The following is a 21,074-nucleotide window of genomic DNA, read 5'->3' on the forward strand; positions in this document are numbered from 1 at the left end:
GTTTAATGTGGTCATTCTGCGGGAATGTGCCGCCAGTAGCTGTGTGCTCCCTCCCAGTGTTTACTGAACCTGGCAGGAGCCCATGAAGCCCCCCTTTGTTCCTTCCTCGAAGGTTCTTCCAAAGACCTGGCACCGAAGACCAGCGACGGTAGATGCTGGAAACATGGGGAAGTCTGGTTGCCACAAAGTTCTGGTCGTCCATCGCAAAAGTGCAGCTCTTTGCACGTTAGTCGCCTTTTAAATTTATTCTGGAAGCAAAGACGACGAGAGAGGAGCATGACACAAAGGAGAGAGAGAGACTGATTCAAAAGGCAGCACAAGTCTCCCGTTGGCGGGACTTCGATCCCGGACCCGAATCCGTAGTGGTGACATGCTGTTTGTGCACGCAAACAGGAGCCAAGAAAGTGAACCCTTGTGGTTTGGTCCTTTAATGTGCAGCCAGAGGTGTGGGGGGATTAGGGCAGCAACCGCAGGAGGCCTGCGGGTTGTCAAGGGGCAGCAGGTTCACACGGCGGCCCTGAATGCATGCCCACCGTACCAAGGGTCTATCTGCACGGGCAACGGAGCTGCCGCAAGCGCTGAGTACAAATCCGACAAGAGCCACGCTACGGTGAGCATGTAATCACCGCGTTTCCAGCAAGGGCCGACTCCCTGAGGGGCGGCGCCGTGCCATGAGGGGCAGGGTCACCTGAGGTAAATGGAAGATTCCTGCATCTATGAATACGGTCCACTGCATTCTTAATGTATCAGCCTATTTATTTTCCCTCCATTTTTATGGTCCAGATTGAGGTAGCTCTCAAGCATTAAAAAGAAGACAAAAAATCATTCCTATGATACCACACTCCCTGTACTGATGCACTGTGGCCCCGTGTGATTCTTTTTTTATTGTTCCCAAAAATCAAAATGAAGCTCGACCTAAGACTTGATGGTGCTCCCAGCAATCGTGAAGGTGGAACTTACTCACATTGTAGTTCATGATTTCCATCGTTTCTTCCAAAAGAGGCAGGAGCACTGAGACAAATGTATTTCCCATGCGACTGCAGTTTATACATTTCTGAATATATGGAAATGACCCCAAAGACACACTTTTGGTAGAGGGTTGACTGACAAATGTTGAGACTATTGCAGCCATCCTGCATCTGAAGGTTCCTTGAGGTTAAGGTTAAGGTTGTGTTAGGGTTACTGTACCCTAAATTCTTCTTTCAGTGCCTTCTTTCACACTCTATACACTACTTGCAGCAGTAAAAAAAACAACTTCTCAGATACATGTAGTGGCAAATTTTCGGGCATTACCTTCAAAACGCAAACCATAGATTGTTTCAGCTCTTCGTCGTCTCATTAGTAGCAGTGCTTGTTCTCCCAGACCAAACATCATCAATAAGGGTCATGGGATCATCATTTAAATGCTTCCGCCACCTGAATATTGTTGCCATACTTACTGACACACCTGTCTCTCAGTTGAAGAAACATCACTAGTGGCCTCCATCTCAAAATTGGGGTTTAACAACTGGGTGGGACAATTGAAGGGCGAAAACTAAATGTTTAACCTTCTTAACTTCACCACGACAGCCAAGGTAAATGCATTCCTCCTTTTCACAGAGAAAGTGTGAGCTCAGCATAAGTGGCTCTACTCAAATGATCTCAAATTTATTTAGAAATGTGGTGCGTACGTGACATCTCGCTGACTCTGGTTACCGTAAAACATCATAAATGAGAGCTCCGTTTAATCTGCAAATCCAAAAAAGAACTTCTTCGTTCGCCGTCTCTGCCGCTTTTACGGTGCTGTTCAAACACAGGATATCGGTTTGTTAACACAGCTGTTAAGAGGTTCTGGAGGTCTCCATATCGCATGACAGGATCTCAAAACATCTGCATCAGCAGAGCTGGATGAACAGTTTGTGAGAGGATATTTTGTACATCTGGACAAGCCTGATTTACACATAATGGGTTAAAATTCACACCCTGGGTAAACAAACATATTCGTTGCTTCATGAACTCATCGGTTTAATTTGCAGTTGAATAAATGGAATCAGAGACAATGAGAACAAGCACTGGGCTCAGTGAGTGGCTCAATGTCCCATCTTTTTCCTAGTTTTCCTCATATTTTTGGGATTCCAGCACCCAATCTTGATATTCATTCATTTTTCACTTGGAGTGAAGGCTCCTTTCGATAATTCTTATTTAGAATACTAAAATATAGTCACTGGTGCTTAATTTTTGTTTTACTTATTGTTGTATTTGTTTTTTTGCCAAACATAAAGACTGGTCACCAGTACATCTATATATCTATGTAACTGGAATTCACAGCAGTGGTGCCACTGGACAGCCTGTGTAGTCCAACCAACCAACAAACCAACCAAGGTCATTAATCGCTTCTCCCAAGCGGGGTTGAGGTGAGCCGGAGCCTATCCCGGAGACATTGGGTGCGAGGCACCAGTCCATTGCAGGGGCCTGTGTAGTCTTGCTCAGCTTTTTAAAAAAACTATAAAGCATTTACAGTATCTTGTCATCGCATGACTTGCCTTGCATTTCTCCACAGCATCTTGTTTGGTATAAATAAGGCATGTAAATAGAATAAAGTACTTCATGGATGTTCGAATGATTGTGGAGTGGTACAGTATGTTGAACTAGGGGAATGGGTTAAAACATCCATGAGGTGCATTCGACTCCCCGTCACCTTCTTTCTTCCAAGAACTCAGAGAGTGATTTATGACACGGTAGGTGTACTTTCATACTTACTACTTTCATAAGCCTCATGCATTATTTTTTGGCCCAAAATTAGTTTTTTTAGTCTATGAGAGATTTTTTATGTATCAAATTGTGCTAACTGGGGACTGAAAAAAAAAAAAGAACAGCAAATTTCAAAATAAAGATCATATTCACGGTCAGAGACTTTTTTTTCTTCAAGTAAACCTATGTTTACATGATACTTTTTAGGAAATGAAGTTACGACTTCAGCAAATGCTTTATCTAAGGATAGGCTAAATCAGTGCAATTATTCATGAACCACACAATGTCACTCTGTGTACCTATGTATAGCAATGTAAATGAGTACATACATTTCACTGTTCTTTTGCTCAATCAGTATTCAAACTCTCTTTTTATATCATGTTTATAATTTAGGCGTATTTTATGAGAAGCATGAGGACCACTTTTAACACCTTCTCTTAGACAGCTGAGACATCTGATGGAAAAGGACAAAACTCGTTAGCAAACTGGCAAACTACTGTTGGTGGGCTATTCCCCCATGGACGGATGGGCAAAACTAACTAATTAACTAACTTTAACACCTTTTCTTTGACATCTGATCAAGTTTCAGAAGTACATATACCAAACTGAACCACTTGTCGCTGTTCTCCATTTACTATGAATAGCGGTGAAAGCTGTCTGCTCCCACCAAGAGCAAGGACGATGTTGGTGAACTAACAGTGAGCCGTTCCTGATGGCTTTATTATACACACCAAGCATGACCCCAAGGCCTCTGGTCCTTCCCAGCTTCCCCGTGGCAGCATTCCTGGCTGTGGGGCTTGACCGCAGCCCTCTTAACACCTCCGTTCCCCATTTGGAGCAAGTGGGACATTATAAATCCCCCTCCCCGACAAACACGGGCTGCAATCCTGCTGTTGAGCCACTTTTCTTATAAACCAGAGCCCCAAATAAAGTCCAGGAAGGCAGTAAAATGCAATCTAGACATGGCAGCACTTTTCCAAGGGGCCCTGAGCAACACTGAAAACCTCAAAAAGAACCTCATTTGTCTGCCCATAAATCAATAGTCTGCATAAACACCGTGATGTTGGGCTTATGATTGTTTTTATACTGTGTTGCCGTGTAATTTGGCAAAACGGCACATACTCTTGGGTTACAGTGAAAGAGTAAACAGTCGCGCTCTGAGAAAATAAACGCTGTGCTTCTTCCGCAAGTGTACAATTTACTGTGATTGCTGTTTTCTCTTTAAGCTACCTGGAAAGGCAGGTGAGCCTGGACGGGGACCCTCCTATCACTTTCCACTCAAAGGATGCACCACAAAGCAGTTCAGGTTACAGTCTACTCAGTGTAAATTGCTGCTCCTTTTTTTTCTCCAAATCCTGTAATGGATGATCATTTTTTTTTGTCCTAAAATTAAGGCAGCTCCTCCATATGAAGCCAGGTTATCCCAAGGGCTTTTTTTTCCCTTTACAGTTTTTAATTCATCCACTGAGAGTGAAAAAGGCATCATTTTCATCCAAACTGCACAGTATGGAGATTATATACCTAAAATCACTACAGATGCTCCTACACTTACGATTTTTTGACTTTACGATGGTGAGCTGGCGATAGACATTTAGTAGAAACCGTACTTTGAATTTTGAATTTAGATTTTTTTACTGGACAAGCAATATGCAGAGTGATACTCTCTTGCGATGCTGGGAAACAGCAGCGATCCGCATCTCCCATTCCGTCACACAAAGATGTGTATTAGGTGTATTAAATGCATTTTCGACTTACGATAGGTTTCGTGGAACGTAACCCCATCGTATATCAGAGACCACCTGTACTGCTCCTGCTTTTCATAATACCAAGATAGATTAGGAAGTTTTTTTATCTTCGTGTACACTTTCAGCTCCATCATACAGAAATAAGATGCCATCTCTTTCTGTCATATGTCTCTTTTTCAAGGTTTGTCTATAATAATTGTAATATTAGAAGACATTGTTCTGTTGCAGTGCATTTTTTGTTCACTGAGTTTGTAATAAAGTGGTTGAGAACAAAGTCTGGGAATCTGACGTCCGCTTACTGTCACGTGGAACCAAGGATGCGGGGACGGCTGGACCCAAGTGCAGGATCGTTCGTCAGGAAACAAGGGGTCAGGCAGGTTCTTGTTGTTGGGGACAGGCGAAGAGTTGGTCGATTGGCGGTCAGAATGAGAGCAAGCATCCATGGACGTAGTCAGGGGACGAGGCGAATGGTCAAAAGCCGGGGAACAGAGACAGTAAGCTAGGGACGAGGAAGAACAGGACATAGGCGCAGACAGGATGATTGTCTCAGTGAGATTCTGCAAGTGCAAGGGAACTGAGAAGGGTCTTTTAAAGGCAAGTGCTCACATTGGTGTCAAGTGCTTGATTGGTGTCAGGTGCTGTTGATTGTGGTGCGGGTGTGGACGTGACAGTACCCCCCTCCCTACGAGCGGCTCCAACCACCCTGCAACACCTGAAAGGGAGGCGGCTTCTGGGACGAGGCGCCGGCTTATCCAGATGGTCCCGATGGAAATCGGCAGTAAGGGATGGATCAAGGAAATTGCGGGCCGGCACCCAGCTGTGTTCCTCAGGACCTTACCCCTCCCAGTCCACGAGGTAGTACAGACCCTCACACCGGCGCTTTGAATCCAGAACGGTGCGGACGGTGATACCACAGGAGGGGGTATTGGGCCACCCCGGGTGGCTTGGAGCAAGGAGGTGCTGTAGGGCTTCAGAAGAGAGACATGAAACGTGGGGTAGATGCTTAAATGAGGAGGCAACTGTAACAGGTAGGTGACTGGGGTGATCCAACGAAAGATTTTGTATGGGCCTATAAACCAGGGGCTGAGTTTCTCAGAGGGCAGTTTCGGGCGGAACCAAGTACGCGGGGACGGCTGGACCCAAGTGCAGGATCGTTTGTCAGGAACCAAGGGATCAGGTGAGTTCTCGTTGTTGGGGATGGGCGAAGACTCGGTTGATCGGCAATTAGAGTGAGAGCGAGGATCCATGGACGTAGTCAGGGGATAAGGCGACTGGTCAAAAGTCGGGGACCAGAGACAGGAAGCTAGGGACGAGGAAGAACAGGACATAGGCGTATATGGGACAGTTGTCTCAGTGAGATTCCACAAGCGGAAGAGAGCTGAGGAGGGTCTTTTAAAGGTGAGTGCTCCATTTGATGTCCATTTACTGTACCTTGAAAGAAATAATTACACACACACACACACACACACTTTCAGAACCGCTTGTCCCATACGGGGTCACAGGGAACCAGAGCCTACCCGGCAACACAGGGCGTAAGGCCAGAGGCGGAGGGAACACACCCAGGACAGGACACCCGTTTATCACAAGGCACTCCAAGTGGGACTCGAACCCCAGACCCGCTGGAGAGCAGGACCCGGTCCAACCCACTGCGCCACCGCGCCCCCAGAAATAATTACAGCAATGTGCTTTACCTGAGCTGCTGTTGTAAAGTGCAAGAAAATACATTTCGGCTCAAAAGTTGCTTTGAGCTGAAACGATTAATAAGCGAAAAAACAATAAGCACTTAAAGGAAGAAATAATTAAACTTCTGGACAACATCCTTGCGTGTGCCAGAAATACCACATTTCCAAGCCATTGTATGCCCTGCTCTCGTGCTCTGTGTGGCGTGGCAACAAAGAGATGCACATTCTTCCATGTTACATCATGCACAGTCTTTTCATTTCAAAATGTCCTTATATGTTTTGTGGTCCTCAGTTGAAAGCCACTATTCTTGGCTGCAATTACAACTTCAAAATGCATAATGGAATCAGGTTATAATTAGAGGACTCCACCGTTATATTTTACCTGGGTACGTTGGGAGGGGCAGCGCCAGCTATGATGGTGTCCCTGTAATTCACTCACTGCGGGCTGCAAGGATCCATGACAATGACCTCATGCGTGTAACTGCAGAATCCCAATTACATGCCACCGTTTCATTTGTGTGTATAACTGGGGCTCTTGAGTTAATGCATCTCTTTACTATAGTAAATCCCTGTTGCCGTCTTTCATATGAGTACATTTGCATATTCAAAGAGTAAAATTTAGAACATAAAGGATGACAATTCATCTAATGTAAACATATCTGAGCAAAGATGCAAGAAGAGCTCTTTTGCTGCCTGATCCTGAATGTCTCACGTCTGCTTCTTATGTAAATTTGAGAACCGTTTTTTTTTTTTCTTTTTATGCTTTATTAATGTCTCTGTTTGAAGTAGCTGGGTTCACGAGCATTAAAATGTTCCTGTAGGATTTTCTCATTTTAAATTAGCTTTGATTACTTTTTTAGCACTTTTCCACAGCTGAGTCACTTCGCCGACTGAACTGGAACAGAAAAAAAAGGCTTTTTAAGACGCTCAGGGAGAAGATATTTATATCTGAGCTTCTAAAAATGAAAACCAGCTTTCTATTTTCATTTGTTGTATATAAAACAAAAATTATAATACAATTCTTATTTTATTCCCAGTAGCTGAGCATTATCCTGTGGGCCAGATGCTAAGCACACCTCCAGAAAATGTCAATAAATAAATTCAGAGAAAATACTACACTCAATTTATTGCACTGAAAATTGAAAACCTTCTCATAGAATTATATCAAACATAGTAGTAGTGTCATGAATCCCAATGGCCATACCTTAGGAATCCAAGTCATGATTTCATTTCCCCCTGTACACCTGGCCCCAAAAAAGTCCTTTGTCAAAAAGTTCCCAAAATCCCCTTATTTTATGATTGTTCTACAGTCAGGTGTCCTTGTCACCCTCACCTCACCAATATGTCCACTGTCTTGTATTGGTTTTAGGATGTAATTCTAATTTGTCTAATTCCAGTTAGTGTGAAAAACTCTGCACTTAAAATCTCCTTCAACCGCTGTGTCATTATATATGGCACAGTAAAATTTCTTTTATTTTTCACTTTCTTTTAGGTAGCTGTATTTTCAAACCGAGCTTGCACTTCATGGAGCCCCCGAAGCTCATCTACTGTGGTTAGAGCTGCTGCCTTTGGACTCAAAGGTGTCAGGTTCAACTCTCACCTCCAGCTGCAGTACCCTAGAGCAAGGTACTTACCCTAAATTGCTCCAGTAGAATTACCCAGCTGTATAAATGGGTAAATAATTGTAAGCAGAATAATGTCAATGTATGTCATTGTCTACTGCCACCAACTGTTCCATAAGCCCCCTGTTAAGAGCCACTGCTGTAGACTATATGAAGTAATGGCACTGAAATTTTCAGACTGTAGCCATGAACAGTGAAGACCACAAAAAGTGAAATGAGATACAAAAAAAAGCATGGTTAAACGTGTGATCAACACAGTTATGCAAGCTATCTGCTGGAACCATGACGACAGCATCTGAAAGTCTTCACTGCAACCAAAAGCACAGTTTGCACCGGTCATCAAAGTGTGAGAAAATCTCCTCACCACTTTCTTTCCCCTTTGACATAAAAAAAGTGTTGATAACTGCTTAAAATCATACTGGGTCTATTTGTCTGTGTATGGAGTCAATCACAGGTGGCCGGTTCGACCGGAAGCGCCATCAGATGCCTTTTCTTTTCATCTGCCCACCAACGCGTTAATAATTGCGTCATTTAACCACTTAACAGATGTCAGACTTGCAGCCGTAGACAAACAGTTTACAGTTGAACACGGTGCTTGTGCACAAAGCAGCATAAACACGGTGCCCAGTGTCAGCGAGGCAGTAAACAGGATGGCACCACCCACGGATGGGAAAAACAAGCAGGGTGAGGCCCTGGGGCCCGTCTCCACCTCTAGGCCCCACATCTGTTTATTCTCAGGCCCACACTGGGCTGTAAACACTCTCGCTGGTGAAAATGCGGCGCGGTTTATACTCAACTACATGCCACACTGTGGGTAATCACTATCTGCCACTGGGCACCCTGCAGTTAGAGGGACAGCATAAATCATGTTAACCATAGTCTAATGTTTCATGTCTGTTTTACCAAGTGGTGATTTGACCTTAAACGCTATCTTGGCCTCTACTGGCGGTTCATAGCATTTTGCTAAAGAAGCACGGCGGGCTTCCTGGAGTCCAAATCCTGTGTCTCAACTGATGGGTAAAAACATAGGAGACTGACTTCTGCGAAGGCTGAATTTGGATTTCATGCCTTCTGGAAGCTGAGAGGTACCAGAGGCCAGAGCCACAATGAGCTCTTCTTCTTAGTTATAGTTTGTCTCGTACTGCGTTAAATTCTCACCCTCCATCAGCCCTAGTTTACTAGTTTCACCTGTTATAATGTCAGTGATAACGTCCCCGTTTGGACTGTCCAAACCATGTCCACTTGTCCACTGAGTGTCACGTTGTTCACGTTTCATTTATTTCTTTAATCTGCACTGTTCTGTTTTTATTAAAGGCTGAATTAATATCTAAACGCTGAGTATTAAATGTATGCGTGTTTTATTTGTGTTTAAGAATACCGCACGTAATAGGTATGAAAGAGCTGCAGAAGAAATGCAGGTAGGCAGCCTCAGAGTAAGGGAACTGCACTGTTATGATGTCCATCCATCGTCAACACCTGCTTGCCCCGAGGCGAGCCGGAGCCTTACCTGGCAAGGCTAAGGGGTTGGAGGGGACACACCCAGAATGGGATACCAGTCCATCACAACGCACCTCAAGCAGGGCTCGAGCCCCAGACCTGTCATACAGCAGGCACCGACTGAACCCACTGTGCCCCCACGCCCCCCTACTTGTTATGATGCGTTATCACTAATGTTGGCTACCGAAGTAACTGCCCGTTTTAATGCGAAGCATAAACATGTGCCAGAAATGGAGTTTGGGAATGCATATCAGTTAACGAAGAAGTGGTTACATTCAACCGAGAATACTTACAAATTTCTTCACAAAACAATTTCAAATGAAAACACAATAAAAAGAAAAAACTTTTTAAGGATAAAAACTGTTTAAGGAAATGCATTTGCATTTTCTCAGCAAGTATGTAGCAAATCAGACAAGTTTCATACTGATACGGCTTGTTCAGTGCTTAGGCTGGTTTCCAAAATGTTCTTTTCTCTGGTAATTTGTCAGTAAGTTTCTAGCCTGTGCATGAACTCGAGCTCCCGCAGGGGTAAAGCTGATCAATGTCAGCTTTCAGCACTCGGCCCAAGGGAAACAGGGAGGTTGGGTGTTTGAGGGGCTGCCTGCAGAAGGATTGGGGTTTGGTGGGAGGATGGGGGTTTCCGCTTACAAAGACGGCTTTCACTGTTCTGTGGCTTTTCACGGAGGTCCGACCTAGATCCCCCTCAAGCCAGCACTCCAAAAGCTGAATGAAGTGGCTCATGGGACCGAGGACCGAGCAACGGCCCACACCAGGGTGCCTTTCCTCTCAGATACTTTTGGAAAACAGCCTGCACTTCCCCAAGGGATCTCTGCACGACCTCGGCAAACCAGTACACGGCACGACCCTACCTTATCATCATACCGAAGTGAACTTGACTAATGTGTTCAGTTCCCAAAACGTATTCGTTGTTTCCCGTTATTATCGTTCCTATTGTTCTTGGCTGATGTTCTCACCAACTCTTCATATGGTACACAGCTTAGATCATCCTGTGGTATGACAGCATGGTGACCGCAAGTCCCCCTCCTCTTCCTCCCTGCTCCACGCCTCCCACACACTTTAATCCCAGTGCGACATGTACATATAGGCCTGGGCGAGTGTGTATGTGGGGGCGCGGTGGTGCAGTGGGTTGAACCAGGTCCTGCCCTCTGGTGGGTCTGGGGTTTGGGTCCCACTTGAGGTGCCTTGCGACGGATTGGCGTCCCGTCCTGGGTGTGTCCCCTCCCCGTCCAGCCTTACGACCTGTGTGTTGCCGGGTTAGGCTCCGGCTCCCCGCGACCCTGTATAGGACAAGCGGTTCAGACGATGTGTGAGTGTGTATATGTGTGTGCGTGCACGTGCGGTGGAACCCCTGGCCATCTTTGCTCTGCAACATGTGCATAAAGACACATTTATGGGTAACACTGAGAATGGGAAGAAGAAAACTGTATGTCTAGGTATTGTACTGTATTGTAATTTTCATATGCATGAGTTTGTGATTTTCATATGCACGGGGTAAACTTATGTTGCCTACGGAGACTTAGATTTGTTTCACCTTCAATGTATGGGTCGTTGTCACCTGCACTTCCCACGTAAAAAAAGGCATCACTTAAAGAACTGTGTTATGCAGATCTGTGCATGCTTTCGTTAGATAATGTGCTTAATATGTGTATCGATTACATTTTTTAAAATTACATTTAATGGCTATGTACAAATGAAGGATTTTTAGTTAAAATGCTCAACGATGCTTGCCTCGAAAGCTGACTTAAATACTGCTAATAACAGTTACTGATGATAACAGAAGCCATTACGTAATTAGGTTGAGTAGCTATTCTAGTATCTATTAATAGTATCTAACAAGTCTAGGTAACTAGATTAAGTAACTAGCAAATTAATGATTCTATAACCTCCAGACATGATGCAAAGATACTTTACAATTTTTACTGTGTCTGTTCAGGGTGAACAAAAAGGTACGAAAGTAAGTGCTCATTCAGTCCCGGGTCTATCAACTGCAAGGTAGCAACACAGCTGTTGCTGTGATAAGAGGTCATGTTTTAAATATTTTAATTACTTAATTTGTAATTTTTTGAGTTCTTTTGTTTGAGTAAGCGATTGAGGCTGCAGTGGTCTTCCGAGACACAGAAATATGAGGCAGGCTTTGGGCCGAGAGTCATCTCTGCCCATCTGTGTTGCAAAATTTTGGGTAACTCATTAGAACAATGGCTGGAGTCTGAGATCTGGAAAAAAAAGTATGTGTGTGTGTGTGTGTGTGTGTGTGTGTGTGTGTGTGTGTATTTGCCCTGAACAGAATAGCACCTGGAACTTGTGTTCTGTATCACACAGTACATTATCACGCCTCTCAGTGTCTTGTCCAGTGGAAGGAAGCAGCTGTGAATTTCCGCCATGGAAACCAGCGATGCTCAGCGTGTGGAATCCAGCATGTGGGTTTCTGATTGCGTAATAGGAAATGAAATCATGTCTCGAGATGATGGGAACATTTACTTCACACAGACTGGGTATACCATGACAGGTTCAGTGGTCTCTAATGTCTTGAATATAAAAACCTTGATTGTTTGACCTAGTATCCATATATATGTACTGTATATACAGAATAATGGTAAATGAAGGGACAATAGTTTGACATTAACTCATAAAAATGTACTTTAATGAGTACAAGCTACTTGAAATGCCTGAGATTAGATTTTTTTTTTTTTTTTTGGTCATTTTGTCATGCCATTTAAGAGTCCAAATCTGAAAAAAAGCATATGTGCCTTTCATTTGAAAAGACATTTGAAATTCAGTTTCTTCCTTTTCTGTAATCGTTGGCAGGAGTATCTTTCCAGTGATGCGCTGCAGTGACTGGGCAGAACAACTCAATTCTAGTTTAAAAATATCATTTATTATTTTACCAACAAATTCACAATAAGTTAAACATTTGCCTTGGCTGAGGTTTGAGGTTCACAAAACAGCTCTCAGTGACAGTACTTCTTTGTGTATTTTAAACATTATCAGTTGATAAAAAACTCTTAGACATCGCTTTTTGCAGAAAACTGTTCAAGTAAATGATTCTATACTTATATGGGTTCTTTAAACATAAAAAACCCAATCTGTTCATCTTCTTTTAATCATTTAAGTTAATGTGATTGTGTTTTTGACAGCGGAAAACCCAACATAACAAGACAATGTAAATGTGTTGCACACACAGGAAAAAGAAAAGACATATCAAGAATGCTTAACAGTAAAGCCCCAAAAAATGTGAAATATGACATTTATGTTTTTCTTTTTTTACAAATATAACCATATTAACAGTATTTATGAACGTACATTTCCTTGAAATGTTCTCTGAAATTCTTAATGGGGTCCACAGAATCATACTTTAAATTTTCCACAACGAGCTGAAATGCCTTAGCTGAGAACCACTTGCTACCAGTTTAGTAAAACAAAATCGTTGCTATGAAGGAAGAACACTTTTATTATTATTAACATTCATTAGCTGATGCCTTTCTCTAAGATGACATTATGTTAGCTAGGCAGCATGCAATGATTTATCCATACACCCATATACAGCACGGTATTCTTACCGGAGTCATTCAGGGTGACTGCCATGATCAAGGCTACTACAGCAGAAGTGGGACTTGTACCAATAACCTTCAGATAATAATGTGATAGCCTTAACCTCTACAACACCTGCTGCCCCAGCATTAAGGAACTAACCTGATAAATAAAATTCTACTGTATCCATACTCTACCTGAGGAACAGCAGGTGGCATAGTAGCTAGAGCTGCAGTCTTGGACTCAGCAAACCTAGGTCTGAATCTCACCTCTTGTTGTAGTACCCTAGATTAAAATACTTTCCATGAACTGATACAGTAAAAATTACCCAGCTGTATAAATGGGTAAATCAGTACAAGTTGCTTTGAGGAAAACCTAAGCTGTGCATATACGACCCTTCAGTCACTTTGGGCAATTCTGCAATTTAACTGAACAAACATGAATATAGAGTCGAAGTAAACAGAAGTTAACTTTGAATATGGAAATTCTGCAAAGACAGAGCTAAGGCTCATTTAAACCGTGGAGCATAACTTCATTGTCTATATTAATTTTCTAAAATTTAACCCAACTGAATAGCAAGTTCTCAACTAGCACAAACAGTTAATTGCAAAGTAAAATACCCATCAAGGCAAAGTAATAAAGAGATGTGAAAATCGGCCCAAATGGACCATTATTGCCCATCCCTGTTCCACCCTCTCACAAGGTCTAACCATATAGAGACAGTCCGCACACCACAACAGCCTTCTTCTTAATTTTCTCCACAATTCCTTTATGATACTGTCAGTAATGTGGTATTATCTGTAATTTGGACCGTAAAAATGAAAACTGAACACAAAAAACAACAAACAACAAACCAACAACAAATGAAAAGAATCAAACTAACAAACAAGAATCCTAGATGGTCAGGGAAGCTCAGGGGTCGATGAAGGACACTGCAATGTATCGGGTGCCGTTGGTCGTGGGCAGACCTTCGTGCAGGTGAGTCAGCCTACCTGGGTGCATGAAGCTCCACCCCTTGCGTGGGGATTCGATGGAGCAGTTATACCTGTGGAAACGGCAGCCTCCCCCCTGAGCAAAAAGAGACGCAACTCCCTCAGTCCAGCATGTACCAACATAGAAAGAATGAAAATAATAAGAAAATCACAGAGAAACATGAGTGTCTAGCACTGGTGATCATTAACTGGAGGTAAAACACAAACTGTTTCTCTGGTAAATTTGTCTTATTTTGCATTAAAAATTCAATTTTCCATTTCTCACTCCATGCTAATATTAAATGCGTATGCAAATGGGAAAGTCAAAGGCAGTTTGCAAAGTCACATGTCAGTGATTTGAATACAAAACAAATGATTGTCTAATAGAAAGCTTTACATAATGAAAAAAAAATAAATAAATAAATAAATAACATGGATGCTGGCTTTGTCCCATAGATAAAATGTACGTCCACCAAAAATTGTACAACAGAAAAATAGTGACATAACAACCAAAACTTTATGGTCAGCTTCTGAGAATTCTTCTGATTTACTGTTCATTTTAGTGCTATTTTTTGTTTTAAGTCTTGTCTCAAACACATTTCTTCTAACATATTACAGCCCCTCTATTTGCTATTGTGCAACATTTTGAGAACACTGAATATTTTCCATTATACAGCATTTTGTATGTCAAAAAGTTTCATTTATAGTACTAATTTTAAAGAGATTGTGGATTTGATTGCTGAAGAAGGTCCTTTGGAAGGATGCCGTTACAGTAAAGGGGCCTGATTAGACTTGCCAAGATGGCTGAGCAGTAAATATTTGGAATTTGAGTGGAAACCTGAGCACCCAGGGGCAAGCCATTGGTTCACAGGCAGAACACAATTTTCAAAATCCATCTCAATCTCCACTTATACATATATAATGTATATAAGCCTTGTTATATACATTATTACATTATTCATTATTAAATTGAATTAATCAATAATGTAATATTGTTCTTACTTGCATACACATTTATATATTTATATACAGTATTATATTCTATTGTTCTTAAATATATATTCAGTAAGAAACCCATTAAAACATGGCGAGAACATGCATCTCACACACAGACTATGCACGTATTAAACCTATGTCCAATCACACAGCTTTGGCACTGCTTGACACCGGAGCTACTCGCTGCACCGCTGTGCGGAGAATGATAAAGTGTCTCACCTGGAAGTCCGAGCCTTTGTTATTCAACGCGATGTTGATGGTGAATGTGGAGGTATCGTGGTGCGGCCTGAGAGCAGGCTGCCTTTCCGGACTGTACTTGACCACAAAGTTCAACAAGGCATAGCCCTGAGGTGGGAATAAACAACCAAAAATGAGAATTTCCATGAAACAGAATCATTTCCAATTCCTTAGACACTGATTGTTAGGAAAGCCACATACTTACCCTATCATTTGTAAATGTGAAGCATGAAGCAAAACATAAAACAGGTAGAGCCTTGAGACTTTATACCATAATAGTTTTTTGGAAGCGCAGCTAATAAAGTCAATAAACTAATAACTTGATTCCAAGAAATTAAGCACTAAAGTGGTTTTCATTTATTGCAGAAGCAAAGTGTGTCTATACATCTAATTTGTCAAATACAGTTGGAAACAGTCAATAGCCCCGAAACCGACATTTAAATGATACATTAATAATATTCAACGTCAAATGATCCGATAAAGTCCCCTGTGCCATTTCGATTGTGCCACCGTTACCTTTGTGTAGTAGCCGGAGAAGACCTTGAGCGTCACGGGCGAGATGTACTCGCGAATGAAATGCAGCCATTCCTTCTCAAAGTTTATCTGGGACATGTGAATGTCGTCTGTTGGGACATTTTCATAACCACCAGAGATGCGTTTGTCCTGGATAAACAAACAGGACATTGAAAAACGGGAAAGAATTCCCCTGACTTAGCTTGGCTTATCTTTTGTTTTTTATTTTTTTTAATTAAATTAGTGATTCAGCAACTGTTCATTCGATTTATTTTCAGAAAATTTCCAGTTAAACTTTAGCAGCAATTCTTTATAAATTCTCCCATAAATAAATAAAGAAATGAAAGACTTCCAAAGAAAATTTTCATGGCCACGATGTCACAGTGAGCTTCAGCCGAATGGTTTCACTTATTTGAATGACAGTTGATCGAAGGCGCAAGGAACACATTTCTAACCAACCTTGTGTCTTCCACCAGACCATAACCCATAATTCTCCATCTCCTCAACGAGTTCATCACAGGCTTTTTCGGAGAACACTGGGAACCAGAAGACATCAGGACAAGGCTGCACAAGAGCAGTGAGGTGAGAAGACGACGAAACAAACACTTTTGTTTTCACATAACTAATCCAAGTGGTTCAACATTTCATTTCTACTAAAAATTATTCACAGCTTAACAGTGCATTGATTACCTCAATTTGGGAATAAAATAATAATAATGCCAAATTAATAGTGTTAAAAGCTTAGTTTCAGTTAAATTAGACCTTTTATGTATCCCTAACTGTGCTCACCTATCTATACAAACATTGCCCACATAATGACTTTCAGTAATAATGTATTTACATTTCATTGTTCATCACATATGTTTGTTTAGCCAGCACTTTGGTCCAAACAGAATTTTGTTCATTTTAATAAATTCTCTACAATACTTAGGATATCAAAACACAACATTTCTGTTCCAGAAATTAATGTTCAGGAGACAAAAAATTAATAAAGACTGTAAATAGTGCACAGCTTCCTTCAATATGGATTTCGTAATATTACAGCTTTGCGATAAATTGTATAGTGTATGTGCACCTGTCTATAAATGTAGACTTTGCGCTGAGTTTATACACACCTGCTCTGTGAGGTTCTCGGTGAAGATCCGCGTGTAATTCGGGTGGATGTACTTCTCCTTCCAGTCCTGGCTCGAAATACCACATTAATGGTTAGTTAATGGCCAGTTTAGCCTAAACAGCAAGAAAACCAACAACGTCGTACCACACAACGGCACACCCCTGAATGCAATTCATAAATCAAAATGGTCGCGATTATATTGTTTATTATGAGTTATATTATTTTTGCAATTTTTAGTCTGCTTTTCATTAGGTTGCTATATTCTTCTAGCCCACAAATATGCAAAAAGAGGACAGTCATGTAGACTGACTGTTGACTTACCACTGGATTTTCGAATATTTGCCACAAATCGTTGTTATAATGCGATGTGTTGTAGTTAGCAGTGGAAATTAACCTTCCAAAGTCATGGCGGTTTGTAACGTACATGAAAACACCCTGCGGCAAACAAAGAAATGCACATGAGCCTCTTCAGAATAGCATTCTGCCATTAAATAAGATCACCAACAAAACAATTAAGTGGCCCAAAATGAAATTTCTACATTACAAAACATTTGTAAATGCCAAAAAAATAAAAATATTTAATAATTAAAAAAATTGTATACAAGGCAAAACAGTCAAAAATTTTATGATCAGCAAAAAACTGTTAATAATATATACAGTAATTTCCCATATGGAAGCTAACAACAGTAGAACACTGCTGAAGTGTTCCTTGGGTGAGTTTCCTATTGAATGAAAATGACACATTTATTCATGTAGCTGATGCTTTTCTCCAAAGCAGCATACAATGTTAAGGTTACAATTATTCCAATCTTACAATTATTTACCTATTTATACAGCTGGGTAATTTTACTGGAGCAATTTAGGGTGAGTACCTTGCTCAAGGGTATTACAGCCAGAGGTGGGGATCGAGCCTGTGAAGTGTGGGTCAAAGGCGGTAGCTCTACACTACCAGTTGCCCTTGTCCCCAGAGTTCTGATATAATATGATAATATGATATTGAATGAGCAAAAAAATGAAAAAATAATACGTAAATAATCTGGGATTATTTGTGGAGTTTTGAGGGTTCGGAGGGATTGCAGCAGGAAGGCGGTCTCGTGTTTAGGACGTGCTGTGCAGCTGGGGAGAGAGGAGCTCGCATTGAGGGTTCCCCTTGGATTTGCAGGGTCTACACTGAAGCAGGACGACATTTTCAGCCCAGGCTTTTACAATTGCTTTTAAGGCGTGATGCAGTCAGGTTGACCGACTGACCACATTTGGTTCCTTTTGCAAAATGAACTTGTCAGTTAATGTTCATTGAATTTATGAAAAAAGAGATCATAGTGATACAGCCAAATTGATACAGGATTGATTTGGATTCTTGTACAGAAATAGAGGTCATAGACATGTGGTAAGGCTGTGTGCCCAGTCAGGGAGTCACATGGCTATTGGCTTAGGCTGAAAATGACTCGGGTGTCTGGAGACAAGCGTGTTACACATGTGCTCTGGGTTTTGCCTTTAAACAAAGCAGGGAACTTGGAGATACCAAACTGATGACTGATACCCTTTGACCTACTTTGTTCTTCCTTCTAGCAGTAGAAAGCTGGTATGGCTATGGTAAAAATTGGCACAGGTGATGATAAAAACAAATACTTCCTGCACACCTTTCAAAAGGCCATCAGCGCCATGTTTCCAAAAGGTTTGGCAGAATAGAACGCAAATTAAAACTCGTTCCACAAATTCAAATGTCAAAAATGCCAAAGAACATTATTTAAACTATAAAACTATACAATTTAATATTTTTTTTACAAAAGGGGTTATATTTCAAAATATGGAGTCATGAAAACTGTGGGCTGTTTACATTCAAAAACTACAAGCACTTAGCATTAAAATGGTTTGTTCTTTAATGAGATATGTCTTTATTATGTAATATTTAACATGTGTTGTAATATGACTTCAATATGTAGCATATAATAACTGCTCAATCATGATCTAAGACCTTGATGACTCCAGTGGGGCTGGACAGCTGCTAATCCCTTGGAAACTGGTGCGGTTTTGCACTTTCTGTCGTTCTTTAAGCTGGTAAATGGACAGAGAAAATAATTAAAAACAAGACTAAACCTTTGGGGGTCTGAGCATATGGAATGTTTCCGGAGAAGGTGCGCCTTTTTCTCTTTGTACGGTCTAAAACGAAGGAAAAGCACCATATAAGTGGTGTAACATTAATTTGTGAAGAAAGAGAGAGATAAATGCACATGTGGACATCAAATACAGTGGAAGAATGAAAGCTGTGCCCAAGCGAGAATTTCTTTGAAGCCTTTACATATTTTCTTTTTTTTTTTTTTTAGAAATGCCCGACGAAGAGGTGCATGCTGGGAAATAAAAGGCAAAGACCACATTTGCACAGAGCCCGAGACCAGCTACAGTCTTCATGTTAGCCGTGGTGACACGTCGACAGCCTGGAGCACACAGGTGGACAGGACACAGGTGTTGAAGGAAAGAGGGATGATTGACAGCCAGCCACATTACACAATCAGACCGATCTGGTCCCGCAACACAGTAGGTGAGGAGAGGAAAGAGCGTAACGGGTCACGAGTGGAGCAGCAAACCTTGAAACGCACCACAAAGGCCATCATGAACATAAGTCATGCCAGGAAGACAAACAGCACATGAATGTACCGGGTATACTTGCCCGTTCCTCTCTGTGGTTTCAGCCGAGCTGAAGGTTAGTTTAGTGTGAAGAAAACACTGCATCGACACACTGACAGCCTCCGTTATTCTTTTCCTGTATACAAGTGGTCCCCAATTTGCAATGGTTTGACTTACGATTTTTTTGCCTTTACGACAACGAGCTGGCGATAGACATTCAGTAGAAACCGTACTTAGAATTTTGAATTTTGATTTTTTTTCCCAGGCAAGCGATGTGCGGTGCGATACTCGCTTGCGATGCTGGGCAACAGCAGCGATCCGCATCTCCCAGTTTGTCACGCAGAGTTGTGTATTAGGTGCATTAAATGTATTTTTGACTGACAATATTTTCTACTTACGATGGGTTTCGTGGAACGCAACCCCATCGTAAATGGGGGACCACCTGTAGCAACTATACAGTATGGTGGCTGTACAGGTATGTAAACAGATATTCGCATTTTAAAGTACTAACTACTAGTATCTCTGCAGACTTGCTAAATGCGGAATTATTACTGTATTATAATACACTTGCAATAATAATGTTATTATTTTGATTCTAAAATAAATGTGCTACCTGCTCTCTTGTGTTTCGGCAAAGCGCCATATCGGGATCCAGTTTCTCCAGAACAAAATAGTTCCTCTCCTTAAGCTCGTTCCTCAGGGTTTCTCCCTTGATAAGATAAATGTGGGCCATGTATGGAATGTTCCAGACACCACTGAGGGAGAAAAACAAGAGGGAAATGTAGTAAACGGATGGTTTTAATTCCTGCATGATTTATACAGTTGGATGGAACATCATTTCATTTGACGCATTGTGACACCCATAAAATAAATCAACTATCTCCAACAAAAAAGGCCAATTGTAGTGTGAAAAGCATAAGACACATGTTGAACATTAAGTCAATTTATCTGTGGTGAAATTTGTTAATAATGACATTATCCTCGTCTTGATTTACGGTCCATCCTTGTGAAGCGATGCAGTGAGATATAGAAAACTCCTACAGTGATTTGCCCAAGTGAATTTTCAAAAACCCTCCCTTTCCAATAACACGGTATTTAACAAAAGCCGACTCCAGCCATCTGCTCTGTACTCGACAGCAGTCAAAGTTAACGTCCCCCCAACTTACACACGCTTGCCCTGCACAATATCTACGTAGTCTTCGGAGCGTGCGTAATAGCCGTCCAAACTCAGGGCCCCCCAGAAGTTTGACCACAGTTTGCTGTGGCGGCTTACGAGGGGGGAGATGATTTTCCTGTGGGGAGAGGAACAGAGAGGGGAGAACTTGGAGAATCAAGATGAGCTTTAGGGAGTTTGAAGACTGATGCATTACAGTGAAATCACACTTTCACCATCTGAGCATCATAAATATGCATAGAAAAGGTGTTTTTATAGGGTAATTGTTATAAATGTGTTAGGTCCAGAACATCTCCACATCTTCTCCTTTTGTACCAACTGATTGAGCTACTTGAAAACCTTGAGGCACTATGGATTTCCAGAACAAGACCTGGGAGACCTTTTGCGAATAGCTGTATCTCAGGTGTGGATACGGCACAATAATTAACCATAATTTAATTTATAGGTCTCTTAGCAGCATCAATCCAGTATATCATTCTTTATGGAGACAATATGTATATTTTTTGCTGTCTTAAATAATTCATTAGTATACTGCATTAGAAGAGCATTCTTGGGACTAGCAAACTTTTGACTGCCTGCCTAGCTTATAACCTCTGTGCTCGTAGTGCCTGTTGCCTAC

General features: G+C 41.6%; 1 protein-coding gene across 2 annotated transcripts in view; it reads right to left on the bottom strand.

Annotated features, from left to right (window-relative positions):
* Positions 1-12,549: 12,549 nt before the first annotated feature.
* The window catches only part of plod2 (procollagen-lysine, 2-oxoglutarate 5-dioxygenase 2), a 39,439-nt gene continuing 30,914 nt past the window's right edge, over positions 12,550-21,074 (bottom strand). The window contains exons 12-20 of one of the 2 annotated variants that reach the window (XM_018741308.2): positions 20,448-20,573; positions 19,895-20,036; positions 18,754-18,816; positions 16,978-17,091; positions 16,658-16,723; positions 16,002-16,106; positions 15,546-15,692; positions 15,012-15,137; positions 12,550-13,893 (exon numbers count right to left, since the gene is read on the bottom strand). In XM_018741308.2, the coding sequence (XP_018596824.1) occupies positions 13,738-13,893; positions 15,012-15,137; positions 15,546-15,692; positions 16,002-16,106; positions 16,658-16,723; positions 16,978-17,091; positions 18,754-18,816; positions 19,895-20,036; positions 20,448-20,573 (1,045 nt within the window). In that variant the 3' untranslated portion in view covers positions 12,550-13,737. The remainder of the gene's footprint in view (positions 13,894-15,011; positions 15,138-15,545; positions 15,693-16,001; positions 16,107-16,657; positions 16,724-16,977; positions 17,092-18,753; positions 18,817-19,894; positions 20,037-20,447; positions 20,574-21,074) is intronic. The other variant, XM_018741309.2, reaches the window with a different exon arrangement.

The sequence above is a fragment of the Scleropages formosus genome, chromosome 19 (genome assembly GCF_900964775.1).
Source record: "Scleropages formosus chromosome 19, fSclFor1.1, whole genome shotgun sequence".
Lineage (NCBI taxonomy): Eukaryota > Metazoa > Chordata > Actinopteri > Osteoglossiformes > Osteoglossidae > Scleropages > Scleropages formosus.